Below are 15,544 nucleotides of genomic sequence, written 5' to 3' on the forward strand. Positions count from 1 at the left end.
GTTGGTTCAGTGGGTTGTGTAGGCTTCCTGGTGGAGGGGACTAGTGCCTGTATTCTGGTGCATGAGGCCGGATCCTGTCTCTCTGGTGGGCAGGTCCACGTCTGGTGGTGTGTTTTGGGGTGTCTGTGGACTTACTATGACTTTAGGCAGCCTCTCTGCTAATGGGTGGGGTTGTGTTCCTGTCTTGCTCGTTGTTTGGCATAGGATGTCCAGCACTGTAGCTTGCTGGTCGTTGAGTGAAGCTGGGTGCTGGTGTTGAGATGGAGATCTCTGGGAGATATTTGCCGTTTGATATTATGTGGAGCTGGGAGGTCTCTTGTGGACCAGTGTCCTGAAGTTGGCTCTCCCACCTCAGAGGCACAGCACTGACTCCTGGCTGCAGCACCAAGAGTCTTTCATCCACACGGCTCAGAATAAAAGGGAGAAAAAGTAGAAAGAAGAAATTGGTAGAAGTAGAAGGAAAGAAAGAAAGGAAGGAAGGAGGGAGGGACGGAGGGACGGAGGAAGGAAGGAAGGAGGGAAGGAAGGAAAAAAAGAAAGAATATAAAGTAAAATAAAGTCAGATAAAATATAATAAAGTTATTAAAATAAAAAATAATTATTAAGAAAAAATAAGGACGGATAGAACCCTAGGACAAATGGTGGAATCAAAGCTATACAGCATAAATCTTGCTCTCGAAGTCCACCTCCTCAATTTGGGATCATTCATTGTCTATTCAGGTATTCCGCAGATGCAGGTACATCAAGTTGATTGTGGAGCTTTAATCCGCTGCTCCTGAGGCTGCTCGGAGAGATTTCCCTTTCTCTTCCTTGTTCGCGCAGCTCCCAGGGGCTCAGCTTTGGATTTGGCCCCGCCTCTGCGTGTAGGTGGCCGGAGGGCATGTGTTCTTCGTTGAGACTGGACGAGGTTAAAAGAGCAGCTGATTCGGGGGCTCTGGCTCATTCAGGCCGCGGGGAGGGAGGGGCACGGAGTGCGGGGCGGGCCTGCGGCGGCAGAGGCCGGCGTGACGTTGCACCCGCATGAGGCGCCGGCCGGCGTGACGTTGCAGCAGCCTGAGGCGCGCAGTGAATTCTCCCGGGTAAGTTGTCCCTGGATCCCGGGACCCTGGCAGTGGCGGGCTGCACAGGCTCCCCGGAAGGGGGGTGCGGATGGTGACCTGTGCTCGCACACAGGCCCCTTGGTGGCGGCAGCAGCAGCCGTAGCGTCTCCCGGCCGTCTCTGGGGTCCGCGCTGTCAGCCGCGGCTCGCGCCCGTCTCTGGGGCTCCTCTAAGCGGCGCTCTGAACCCCCTCTCCTCGCGCACCAGGAAACACAGAGGCAAGAAAAAGTCTCTTGCCTCCTCAGCAGGTGCAGCCTTTTCCCCGGGCCAGCCGTGGCGCACTAGCCCCCTGCAGGCTGTGCTCACGCCGCCAACCCCAGTCCTCTCCCTGCGCTCCGACCGAAGCCCGAGCCTCAGCTCCCAGCCCCGCCCGCCCCGGCGGGGGAGCAGACCAGCCTCTCGGGCTGGTGAGCGCCGGTCGGCGCCGATCCTCTGTGCGGGAATCTCCCCGCTTTGCTCCCCGCACCCCCGTTGCTGCGCTCTGCTCCGCGGCTCCGGAGCGCCCCGCTCCGCCTCCCGCAGTCTCCGCCCGCGAAGGGGCTCCTAGTGTGTGGAGACCTTTCCTCCTTCACGGCTCCCTCCCCCTGGTGCAGGTCCGTCCCTATCCTTTCGTCTCTGTTTATTCTCTTTTCTTCTGCCCTGCCCAGGTACGTGGGGGGGTTTCTTGCCTTTCGGGAGGTCTGAGGTCTGCTGCCAGCGTTCACCAGGTGTCCTGTAGGAGCTGTTCCACGTGTAGATGTGTTTCTGGTGTGTCTGTGGGGAGGAAGGGGATCTCCGCGTCGTTACTCTTCCGCCATCTTCCCGGAAACCCCCTATTAGTTGAATTTTAACCAAAAATATTTTGCTACTTTATATTTTCATCACATTTGTGTATTTGACTTAATTTTGTTTAATTTGAACTTGACATCTTTTCCTACTTATTCAACCATTCAAGCTTTACTTTGATAGCAGCGTGAAGGTGTTTCATATTCTCTTTTTCAATTATGGTTTTTGTTTGTCTTGGGAAATGTCATTGGCAAAATAGCTGCATCTCTTTTGGAATTATTGACTTTCTGAATTGGGAAGCTTCTTCTGACTGTTTATAAACTAACTGTAATGTGACAGCTTCAACTGTTGGCACTTCCAAGTCCAAGCACACTGTGGAGTGAAAAGACACTAAGTGAGAAATCAGGAGATCTAAAGTTGCCTTTCAGTTTTGTCACTCATTGTGCATGAACCTTTAGCCTTCCTATCTATAAAATGAGGATGTCATGTCTTCTTAAGGCAGAGCTGTGAGCATCAGATGAGATAATGTATGCAGGAGTCCTTTGTAAACTGCAAAAGAATTAGGCTGTTGTTATTGTATTACTAGTATTATTTTTATTGAAGTATGATTGATTTACAATGTTACGTTAATTACTGCTACACAGTAAAGTGATTCAGTTATATATATATATATATATATATATACACACACATATATATATGTATATACATATATACATTCTTTTTGTTATATTCTTTTCCATTATGGTTTAATCACAGGATATTGCATATAGTTCCCTGTGCTATACAGTAGGACCTTGTTGTTTATCCATTCTATATATAAATGCTCACATTTACTAACCCCATCCTCCCACTCCATCCTTCCCCCAACCTCTTCCCCCAACCTCTTCCCCCTGGCAACCACCAGTCTGTTCTCTATGTCCGTGATTCTGTTTTTGTTTCATAGATAAGTTGATTTGTGTCATATTTTAGATTCCACATATAAGTGATATTATATGGTATTTGTCTTTCTCTTTCTTTTTTACTATTACTATTATTACTATTATCATTATTATTATTAAAGATTTTTCCATTACACGTAAGGATTTGAATTGTCTATAACCCATATTGTACCAGTGGTGAAGCTGGCAAAGACTACTTATTAAGACACATGAGAAGGTGGGAAATGTGGTGGATTTCCCAGCTGCTTAGCATTTAGTGAAAGACCGTCTTGGTGGAATAATTACTTTTTCCATCCTCAAATATACTGTCTTCCTTTCCAGAGAAACTATGTGACGCAAGAAGTCATGTGTCTAAAATCTTTAAAGCTAAAAAGGAAAAAAAAAAAAAAAGAAAGAATCTCACCTTCAAAACAAATAAACTTTGGAGGGGCTTGTAGGCTTGAGTGTAACACTTCACTGTCCCACAGATTATAAATGTTAGGAGACCTTGGTGAGCCACGCCCACTACCTCAGGAGACCTTGGTGAGCCGCGCCCACTACCTCGCTGACACTGGCTCGCTGGGTCTCTTACCATGCATCTCAGGAAGTTCTTGGATTAGAGGCAGGTGCGATCACTCTCGTTATTCTTCCCTCTGCTGCCCCAGTGCTGTGGCTCACGGGATCCACTGATAAAGCAGTGAGAGAACCAGGAAGTCACTAGAATGGGAGGCTAAGTGATCTGATCCATTTACACTCCATCTTACAGAGCTAACGCTCTTTTCTTTTTAGTGCTTGTGATTGTGGTTAAGTATCTTAAAGTTATAGTCCCCTTATTCCCTTTATTTTTTCATAATTCAACAAACATTTATTGAAAGTCCTCTGAGTGACAGACACCAGACAACATCCCAAGTGAGAGTCAGAGAACAAGACCAGGTGTCTCTGCTGTTGAAGAACTCACACGTTAATGGGGAGAGGACCCATGAGAAAATCATTGCAGTATGATGAAAAGTAAACAGCTACAGATGCCTTTGGTTTTCAGTAGCCAAATCGGATTTTAGGATGAGCTGATTCAGCAGCTCAACAGTGTCTTCAAGGACCAGGCTCTTGTCCTCTTTCTGTTCTGCCATTCTCAGTGTTGTTATAAATAGGAAAACTTTTCCAGAAGATTTCTGAGTTGTCATCTCAGACGTCATTAGCCACAACTGGGCCATATCTAGGCCACCCCTAAGCAAATCATTGGCAAGGGGAAGGAGACTTCCAGGACAGGTTTAGGCCTCTGGGGTTAGAGACGCTCTCTCCTGATGCTTGTCTGTGAGAATTAGACAACCAAACAAAATCAAGACTTGGCTGATTCATTTTGCTGTGCAGTAGAAGCTAACACAACATTGTAAAGCAACTATTTTTGTAGTTGCATTGTAAAGCAATTCCAATAAAAATTAATTAAAAATAAAAATGAAAACTGATTACAAATTCTATCTAAAATATAGTTGTTTTATTTGATTTTATCTTTATTAAAATTCTATTATATGTGAAAATATAGTCATATATTTATTAAATAACATATAAAAAGAATATATTGCAAAAAAAAGACTTCGCAAACACGAGAGGATGAGGAAATGGGTTCTTGGACAAAACCATCAAAAAGAATATGGAAGGCAGGGGGTGACCAACACTGAGAAGGGGAGTGGGGAAATTTTCATGGAGGAGCTGTTATTTAAGCTGCTATTAAAAGATGAGTCAGAGTTTTCAGAGCTGAGTAGGAGTTTGTAGTTTGGTAGGGCTAAACTCCAGGTAAAGAAAATAACTTGGTCAAAGATATAAAAGAACATGGTACGTCGGGAACAGCAATAATCCTAGAGGCTGGAATATAGCTTATGCAAAAGAGTATGGGAAAGAAGAGGTTGGGAAAATACGCGAATGTCATTTAGACCTGATCCTGAAGGAAATGAAGCCAGTAAAGGATTTTAAGAAATCTTCTGTCCCTTCGTCAACGTCTTTCTAGTCTTTTTGGAGGTCTGACACTCATTCCCAAGTAGGTGCCTCAGGAAGGGCCTGTGTTAGCGTCACTCTGTGAAGTCATCCATGTTTATAACAGTTTTATCCTTGAAGGTCATTGGGCTTCAAACTTTTGGAAGTTAGAACCTTGCTTCACATTTTCTCTTGAGTAGTTCACACGTGTTACTTTCTTTTCCTTTGCATAAACCATTGCTGTTGGAAAGTCTAAGGATAATAGCTTATTATTTTCTTTAGAAGTGCCTTGGTCTTTTTGCCTGGAAGACCAAAGAATCTTTCTCTGTTTTATTACTGTCCAGCAGTTGTACTAGTATTTGTCTTTATGTTAGCCAATTCTGGGCCAGTTTTCCCTGGTATATTGAGTGACCTTTCAGTATATTCTCAGGTTTTATTTATTTCAGGAGAGAGTTTTCTTGAATTACAGTTTTTAAAATTTTGCTCTCTTGTATTGCTTTGTTTCCTTCTTGGGGGCTCTTACTGTACATATGTTAGATCTTCTCTGCCTTCTCTTGAAGTTTTTGTTAGCTCTTTTTCCATCATTTTGGAGTTTTCACATCTTCTATTTATTTAAAGATATTTCCCATTTTGTTTATTCATTCTTGTGTTACTTCTAGTTTACTCTTTATTTCCAAAATGAATTTTAATTTTATTTCTAACTTTTTATGGATCTTTAAAAATGGGTTTTTACTAATCACCTAATTTGTGAGCTTTAATAATTCTAATCATACTTTCTATGATTTTCTTTTTTTCATTTTTTTCTTGTAGTAACTCCAAATGGAAATTGACTGTGGTCTTTTTATATATAGTGCATTTTTCATTGAAACGAGTTTTCATGGTCTTTTAGGAGAGAGATGTGGGCCAGGGTAGCATTTTTAATTTCATGGTTCTTAGGATGCCATTTCTGCTATTTTCACAGTGATGGAGAGTAGGTTCAGACTCCTGTGCTCTCTTGCCCTCTTTTTATCTGGACTTTCTCTTCTCTTCTTCCTGTTATCCTTGCCTTGCTTAATTAGGATGCAGCCCCAGTAGTTTCTCCTCAGTGCTGGCTTTGTCCTGTGACAGGGCTTCAGTTTTAAGAATTCCTGGGACTCAGACCTATAGAACATTCTAGCACCATCATACCTGTGTGCCCTTTTAGTCTTATCCATCCATCAGAGCCTGAAAAGTCAGCTCCCAGCTTCTGTTGCTGTTCCTGAGCTTTCCAATGTGACCTAATGGCAATTTGGTTTCCCTTTGCTTTTCCCCTGCAGATTTCAGAGTTTCTTAGAGCATGTGGGCTTTGTAGCGCTTGGTAACTTGTCCTGATCAGCTTGTATTTGGGGGTTGGTGTAGATATCTAGTTGCTGAATATTGTTGTATGTGTTGTCCCTTTTTTGTTTTGCTATAATACTTGCTCTGTTTCCATAGGGAGATTCATAAACTATGCCCACCATCATCTTTCAGGAATTCCTCCAGTTTTTTCTCAAGAAAAAAATTGTTAGATAATTATATAATTGATAAATTTATTAGATTATTGATGCATATAACATCAGTTAGAAAAGGTTGGGCATATCTGGATTCAAATCCCACTTCTGCCACTTATCAGTTTTCTTTTCACATATTAGTTCATTTCTCTGAGGTTTTTCTCATCTATAAGGTGGAAATACTGCTACAACTACCACTACCAAGTACTACCTCAAAGAGTAATTTCAATGAAATTAAGTTGGATGTTTGACCAGAGGTTAATAAATTCACATTTATAATCTTCTGATTTGATTGCATCCTAAAGCACAGAAGTGTAATAAGGTGACAGTGTAGAAAGATAATTTCTTTTGCATTACTTAAAAACCTTTATTGTAGAATTTTAGAAAAAATGGCAATTAAATATTTTCAAAATAATTTTATTGATACATCAGAATTAGGAAGTGTGTCCTAACTATCAGAAATTATATTTAGATTTGACATTGAGAACAAGCCCACCAATGTTGCTGATACCACGTCATCTAGCAATCAGGAGAGGCAACATGTTGTGGACAAAGATGCTTTGCCCTTAAAATTGGGAAGAACCTGACTTAGGCCCTTCCTTCATCATTTCCTAGAAGCTTAGTTTGGTTTGTTATACCCTCAGTGAAAATTTTCCTTCCATAGCTGCAAGTTTGCATGTAATCATATTCAATAAATGTTAATTGAGCATGTACTCACTGCTAGAAACTGGCTTAGGCACTGGACATATAACACTGAGCTAGACAGACAGAGTCCCTGCCCTCCTGGAACTTACAGTTCAAGGTCAAAGGCAAACAGATAAGCTAATACTGCATAGAGTATTATACACAGAGAAGAGGGACTTTCCTGGTGGCACAGTAGTTGAGAGTCCGCCTGCCAATGCAGGGGACGCGGGTTTGGGCCCTGGTCCGGGAAGATCCAGCATGCCGCGGAGCAGCTAGGCCTGTGCGCCACAGCTACTGAGCCTGCGCTCTAGAGCCCGCGAGCCACAGCTACTGAGCCTGTGTGCTGCAACTACTGAAGCCCACGTGCCTAGGGCCCATGCTTCTGTATGGGAGAAGCCACCACAGTGAGAGGCCCGGGCACCCCAGCAAAGAGTGGCCCCTGCTTGCCGCAACTAGAGAAAGCCCACACGCAGCAACTGAGACCCCAAAATAAATAATAAATAAAATAAATAAATTAAAAAATAAAAAAATAAACAGAGAAGAACCAGGTATTATAGGAGGAGCGGCTTAACTCAGACTTGAGGTTCAGGAAAGGCTTCCCGAAGAAAATGGCACATTAGCTAGTAGCTGAGGATGTGTAGGAATCCCCAAGCCAATAGGAAAGCAGACAAAAGGGCATGTGCAAAGGCATGGAGACACGCAGGCAGTACATCTGAGGACGTAAAACGAAGGACTAATGCATAAACAGTGCTTCCAGTACCGGTTGAAGTTCAGACTCACCAGGAGAGTTTTTAAAGAATCAGATTTTTTTTTTGTATAGGCCCCAGCCCAGACTTGCTGAACTACATTCTCAGAGAACATTTCAAGATTCTGGCTGTTAGCTCCTCTGGGGAGCTACTGGCTTAGGGTGTGTGTGGGGCTGGGGAAGGGGGCTCAAGTTAGGGAGGGCGAGGCAGGGAACCCAGGGGTGCACTGGGAAGGGCTGTAAAGCATGTGCGGAGTTGGGATTTTATCCTAAGGGTGGGGGGGCTGTGGAAGGACTGGGGAGGTATGGGGATGAGGAGATCAGATTCATGATTTATAAGGATCACGGAGTTTACTAAGGCATGGCCCCTGCCGTCATGAGTGATACAATCTAGTTTATGAGGTTCAACACCTTTGAACCTCAGTTTTTAAAATCAAAAATGGAAAAACAGTATCTACTTTGCATGGTTATTTGGAGGTTTAACTGAGATAATTTATGCACAAAGTGCCTGACATATAATTGGTACTCAAAAGATGTGAATTTCTATTGTTTGAGAAAACCGTGGAGCCGGATAATTGGTGGACATCACGCAGCCGCTGTCCAACACCAGGGGAGGTGGGGTTTCTGTTTCGCCGTCTGTCTCCAGGTTCCTCTGACAAATTCCTTGTCTCTGCCCACACGGCCGTACCAGGACAGAAAGCCCGCTTTTTCTCACTTACTACCTCAGTTACCGTCTTTATGCTGATGACTTCCAAGTCTCTACCTCTAGCCTGGTGTTCACTCCTGAGCCCCAGAGCCGCAAAGCCAACTGACTCCTTAAGTGGAACCCTCCACTTAAACGTCTTGTGGGTACTTCTGTTACCTAACACCGCCCTTTCCCACACCAAGAAAACAAAACCAAACCCCACTTTCCAACATTATCAACACCACTAGGGCAAGTCAGAAGCATGGGAATTGAGTCCCTCGTCCTTATCTTCTCCAGTTGACCCTCACCAGTCCACACCCTTCTCTCCAGGCCTGACCATCACCTCCTCCAAACTACCACCACCTGGTACCTGAACTTGTGAAACAGCCTGAGTTCCCAACACCATTCTTTGCCCCAACCCTGCAATCTTGAGGGACCTCCCATGAGGCAAAATGGAGAAAATCGCCTCTCCTGCTTCCCCACACACAGTTAATACGCCTCTTCAGCGGCTTCTGAATGCCACCGGAGCGAGTCTTACGGTCTCCCATTCTCCCTCTCCTATTCTATGCTCTAACCATCCTGACCTAGAAAAAATTACCTTGTCTCCCACTCTCGGTTCCTCACCCAGAATCCCCTTCACACTGGATAACCCCTCACCCCTGAGGTCTCAGCTGGCAAACGTCATGGTGGAGGGACACTCCTTGAATCTTTACACCAGCCAAGAGTCCCTTGTCACACGTATTTGTAGTGTCTTTCCCTCTTCCCCATTAACGCTGCTCGGTCTACTTGTAGCTTCCTAGTGCCCGTCTTCCCCACTAGATTGTAGCAACATGGTGGCTAAAGAGTATTCACAGTCCATGTTGTTCACGGATTCTATTTGGGGAGTCACCTACTTGCTCATATATTTTTTTTAACACCCAAATCAGCACTCAGGGCACTTTCTCAGTCATTCTTGGACATGCACAGAAAAGTAAAATTTTAAGTTGCCCGACACACTCAGCGGAGGTTGAGCAAGCTGATGCTCTTCCCTCTTGTCTCAGCCGTTGGACCATCAATAAGCCTCCGTTGTGCAGTCTGCTTAGTGCCACGTTTTCCACATTTTTGTGTTTTTTGTTGGTTTCACTGTTGAAAATGGCCCCCATGCATAGTACTGAAGTGCAGTCTAGTGTTCCTAAGTGCAAGAAAGCTGTGATGTGCCTTATGGAGAAAATACATGTGCTAGATAAGCTTCATTCAGGCATGGGTTATAGTGTATTGTCTATGGGTTCAATGTTAATGAATTAACGTATATGAAGTGAGATGTCTTTAAACAGAAGCACACATGAAACAAGGTTATATTTTGATCAGTTCGTGACAATGTGACCAGAGGCTTGCAGGAAGCTAGCCCTGTATCTCCCCTAGTAGCAGTGGTTCAGTATTAACTAATTCTGTTTCTGTGATGATTTAATAGAACATAACTACTGCAATAATAAGACTCAATGTGTTTTGTTAACTTCTGTATCCCCAGTAATCACAGTGACTCTCACGTAATAGTTGTTCAATACACATTTGTGGAAACGGAACTGTCTCTGTGTATGTGTTATACACATGCATACATGTATGTATGTATGTGTATAACATAACATGTAAATATTTATATAACATATAAATAAACTGAATTTTCCACGCCAAAGGTATACCTCACAGCCTTATCATTACTTTGTGCTTTTTAAAAAAATGCTAAACATAGGTTTATTTTTGATATCATCTTTATTTTTATTGTTATCTAGGATGCTGGAGAGATGGTTCGTTCCTTTGTTGGTGGTTTGGAACTTGTTGTCAATTTACTGAAGTCAGATAATAAAGAAGTTTTGGCGAGTGTATGTGCTGCTATTACCAATATAGCAAAAGATCAAGAAAATTTAGCTGTTATCACAGATCATGGAGTTGTCCCTTTATTGTCCAAACTAGCAAATACAGTAAGTAATGTATCTTTTTATTTCAAAATGTATATCGTCATAAGATATCACCATGTAGTAGCAAAAACAATGAGCTTAAAATCCAGAGACCTGGATTCAAGTTTAATATCTATCCCTTGTGAGGTATGAGATTTTAGTGGATTCATTTTAGTTTCTCTGAGACTAATAAATGTGAAAGTATATTTCAAACTGAAATCATCACCATCGTCGTTATTACGAGCCTTAAGATAATTGTTCATGCCAACTTTAGAAGTTAAATGCTCCTCTCCCAGCTTAGCAAGCTTGGGTCGATGGCATTCTTGAGCTAGAAGATTTTGGCAATTGCTGTATTGTTTACCCAGAGTTGTGCCAGATAGAACAAGCAGCCTTGAGAGATAATGACTTCACCATGACCAGAGGTATTTGAGCATAGCTTGAACTTGGCAGAAGAGTCGTGGAGCAGAAATTCAATGATTGGAAGCCTGCTTGGTCTAGAAGACTTTTGGGCCAGTCTAATACTAAATTCCTGAGAATATCTGCCAGTTTCAGTTCAGGACACCAAGTTGTGACCTGAATCAAGAGAACAGTACAATTAATAGGCAGAGAATTATAGTGTTACTCAGTTGTATTATATCTATATGAGGTAATTACACCCAGAAAGAAGTATGTGGTCTGCATAAACAATACAGAAAGGAAAATGGCAGACTCAAAACCTGTCCTCATTTGCTGCATTGTCTTCTCCCTCTTGGGAACCAAGGTGTATTCCTGATGTGGAGTATTCCTAAGGTGAAGACGTAGAATGGATCCCTTCCCCCAGTTACCTGGCAGAGGCTCCCTTAAGAGTGTCCAGTATTCCTTAGTTGTTTTTATTACTTGGCCACTCGCTGATCTGTAGCTCTGTGTTGTGAGGAGACTTACTCAAAAGGAAATTGAGCCTGGAGCAAATAACTAATGCCAGACACCTGATCGCCTTTACCTGCATGCACTCCACTCAGTTCATAAAAAGAAAATGCAGGATTGAACCTTGATGCATTGGTGACCCACCAGAATACTAGTTCCCATCAAGACACCACCTGAGCAGCCAGTGGGTAATAAACACCTAGAGCATAAGTATCACAGGGTCATTATGATGCACATGCCATAATCCGTTCTCCTTGTGCAGAATGATGATACACTGAGACGTCATCTAGCAGAAGCCATTTCACGTTGCTGTATGTGGGGCAGAAACAGAGTGGCCTTTGGCGAGCACAAGGTAGTGGCTCCATTAGTGCGGTACCTGAAATCAAATGACACCAACGTGCACAGAGCGACAGCCCAAGCCTTGTACCAGCTTTCAGAAGATGCCGATAACTGCATCACCATGCACGAGAACGGCGCAGTGAAGGTACTGTTGACCAACTTTGTGGTTTAGTTCAAGTTATGTCAATGTGGGTTGGAAAGAAACTTAAGTGATGTTAAGGTTTTACTGAAAGGGGTATTTGAACACACAAAACTGCCCACTTGTTGCATCATGGCTGCAAATGAACCGTGTGTTATCATTATCATGATTTGTGCTGCAGAAAAGTTGCGTGGAGACAGAATTTTTCTAAATTGAAAACTATAAAATGTACTCAGTTAAATAAGTACAAGTTCCATAATCTGAATTGGATTAAAGAAAATGTATAGTGCATGAATAATCAGTGGTATTCATAATTCTGTTTAATATTTTATTTACTTAGCACTTAAATAATAAAATACAGGCACCAAATGCACAGCAAAGGAGCTGACAAACAGCACCTAGACAGTCTTGCCAGTCTAAACCACAAGCAAAGAACCAATTCAAAGACATGTTTTTTAAAAAAAAAAACAACAACAAAAAACTGTGCATCAAATTTTCTTTGCCTTTAACTAATATCCAGGTGGGAAAGTTTCTGCATGTAGACTTTGACATATCTATACATTGGAAACCACCTAGAGCTTATTCTGAGTGGAATATTTTGGTGACAACAGATAGAAAAATACTTAAGAGTACATGAACAGCTTACAAGTATTAGGAAGAATTGATTTCAAATTCTAGCTCTCTTCTATGGCTTGTTTCCTTGTACAATGTAATTTTACTCTCTTACCTCAGTTTGGAGCCTCTGACAGCCAGCTGCATTTACGTTTTGAAATGTATACCCAAAGTTAGCTTGATCTTTTAGACAAAAGCTAATAAAATCGTAAGTTAATCATATCTTGTCAAACTTATATATGCTGAATATGAAACATCTTTGGAGGAATTACTCTTAGAATGCCAGTTGGTAATTTTTTGAGGCCATTATTTTAATCTATCCTTTAAACCTATTATAGCTGAAGAATACGATGTTAATTTTTCTGAAATTAAACCCAGTTTACATTTAAATGTGTCAACTTTTCCATTATAAATCCATTTTTACAGCACATAGGTTAGGCCATATTAATTTTTTCAAAAAACTGGCATAAAAAGCACCTTTTAAACTAAGCACTAATTTTTTAAAGTTAATTATAAAAAATATACTGGAATGTTTACTTCAAGTTACTAAAGAATGGTAAAAATGTCATCACTTCTGTGTGATTATGTTCACACTTCAAAAAAGAAGATTTCCTACTTTAAAATTATACATATTCTGTTATTGGACAAGGACAGTCTAATATGCACAACCTACAGACTTTTAAAGAAATGAAGCTATGAATTTAAGTAGCCTGATAAAGTGTCTGACGTAACATGCTTAGACAGTTGTCGGCCTAAGAGCAGAATTTCTAGACTACTCAGAAAGTTTTCAAATTTAATAGGTTTACGTGTTACCATTCAATTGACATATATGCCAGGTATATATGCAACTTTCAATTATTTCTCCTAATACAAGTCAGTAGGTAATCCAAAATCATTTATGAATTGTATTCTGCTATGAAAAATGTTGAAACTGTGTTCACCCACCCACACAGCTTATATAAATCAAAAAATAAAGCAATAAAAACGATGAGGGTGAGGGGACAGGATAGAGAAAAACAGAGAAAGTTGGGTTTGTTGCCCTTGAGACCCTTTCCCGGGTCATCTAAGGGTATGTTGAGGGCCTCTCTGTCTTGCCCATCGGCATCCCTGACTACCTGCTATTTCTACTGGAGGATAAGTGTAAAGAACTGATTCTTGTCAGTTTACTGTAGGCTACTCTGTCACAAACAGAGGCTGGCCTCATGGTGGGCTCTCCCTCAGGCGGCTGTCGGGGAAGCATAAGGGCCTGTGTCCCTTCTTTGGTTTTGAGGTAAAAAATGTGGATGTAGTGTAGTGGGTGTTGGTAGAATCCAGTGGGGTTTGGTAGTTGCTTGGATATGGGGAATAAAGGAAAGTGTTGAGTCAAAAATTACTCCAGACTTCAGGCTAGCTGAAGAGGAAGATTCCATTAGCCAAGACAATGCAAGAAAATATGTGGCGCATCAGGGTGGTTAAGGTCCCTGCAGTGAATTGTCACGTTGTGTAACTGCTAACATTTCCGGCTTCAAATGCATATGAACTTTATCCACTACTTTGGCAAATCCCTGACTATTTTTGTTCCTAAATGCTACAGCACCTCTCTAGTCAAATGCTTAGTCGGCCCTTCGTATTGGTGGGTTCCACATCTGCAGATTCAACCAACCACAGATCGAAAATATTCAGAAAAAAAAATTCCAGCAAGTTCCAAAAAGCAAAACTGGAATTTGCCACATGTGCTGGCAACTATTTACATATCATTTACATTGTATTTACAACTATTTACATAGCATTTACATTGTATTTACAGCTATTTACATAGCATTTACATTGTATTCGGTATTATAAATAATCCAGAGATGATTTAAAGACATACAAATGGCCAACAGGCACATGAAAAGATGCTCAACATCATTAATCATCAGAGAAATGCAAATCAAAACCACAATGAGGGGCTTCCCTGGTGGCGCAGTGGTTGGGCGTCCACCTGCCGAGGCAGGGGACGTGGGTTCGTGCCCCGGTCCGGGAGGGTCCCACATGCCACGGAGTGGCTGGGCCCGTGGGCCATGGCTGCTGGGCCTGCGCGTCCGGGGCCTGTGCTCCGCAGCGGGAGGGGCCGCAGCAGTGAGAGGCCCAAGTACCCCCCCCAAAATTACCAAAAAAACCCCACAATGAGATATCACCTCACACCTGTCAGAATGGCTATCATCAAAAAGACCACAAATATCAAATGCTGGTAAGGGTGTGGAGAAAAGGGAACCCTCTGGCACTGTTGGTGGGAATGTAAATTGGTGCAGCCACTATGGAAAACCGAATGGGGGTTCCTCAAAAAACTAAAAATAGAACTACCATATGATCCAGCAATTCCACTCCTGGGTATATATCTAAAGAAAATGAAAACACTAATTTGAAAAGATACATGCACCCCAATGTTCATAGCAGCATTATTTGCAATTGCCAAGATATGGATGCAACCTAAATGTCCATCAGCAGATGAATGGATAAGAGGATGTGCGATATATATATACACACAATGTATATATACACAATGGAATATTACTCAGCCATAAAAAAGAATGAAATTCTGCCATTTGCAACAACATGGATGGACTTGGAGGGCATTATGCTGAGTGAAATAAGTCAGACAGAGAAAGACCAATACTGTATGTTATCACTTATATATGGAATCTGAAAAATGCAACAAACTAGTGAATATGACAAAAAAGAAACAGACTCACAGGTAACAGAGAATACACTAGTGGTAAGTGGCGGGGAGAAAGAAGGGGGGAGGGGCAAGATAGGTGTGGGGATTTAAAAGTGGCAAAACTACTAGGTATAAAATAGATAAGCTACAAGGATCTACTGTACAGCACAGGGAATAGAGCCAATATTTTATAATAACTATAATGGAGTATAATCTTTAAAAATTGTGAATCACTGTGTCACAATCTGAAACTAATATAATATTGTAAATCAGCTACACCTCACTAAAAAATTAAAGTACACAGGACAATGTGTGTAGGTTATATGTAAATACTACATCACTTTATAGGAGGGACTTGAACATCTGTGGATTTTGGTATCCTTGGGGGTCCTGGGACCAATCCCCCTTGGACACCAAGGCACAGCTGTATAGAGTTATTTCCTAGTCCTGCAAACATTCCTGCAGCAGCTGCCCATGAGCAATGTGGACAGGTTCTTTGACAATTACCAGAGTCATCCTGTCACCCTGTTCATAAGTAATTTATTCTAGAGTTAGCTCTTTCC

General features: G+C 42.0%; 1 protein-coding gene across 1 annotated transcript in view; it reads left to right on the top strand.

The window, feature by feature from the left end:
* The window catches only part of ODAD2 (outer dynein arm docking complex subunit 2), a 177,140-nt gene that overhangs the window by 95,714 nt on the left and 65,882 nt on the right, over window positions 1-15,544 (top strand). Inside the window, exons 17-18 of the mRNA XM_007470911.1 lie at window positions 10,144-10,332; window positions 11,474-11,695. Of these exons, the coding sequence (XP_007470973.1) occupies window positions 10,144-10,332; window positions 11,474-11,695 (411 nt within the window). The remainder of the gene's footprint in view (window positions 1-10,143; window positions 10,333-11,473; window positions 11,696-15,544) is intronic.

The sequence above is a fragment of the Lipotes vexillifer genome, unplaced genomic scaffold (assembly GCF_000442215.2).
Source record: "Lipotes vexillifer unplaced genomic scaffold, Lipotes_vexillifer_v1.1 scaffold439, whole genome shotgun sequence".
Lineage (NCBI taxonomy): Eukaryota > Metazoa > Chordata > Mammalia > Artiodactyla > Lipotidae > Lipotes > Lipotes vexillifer.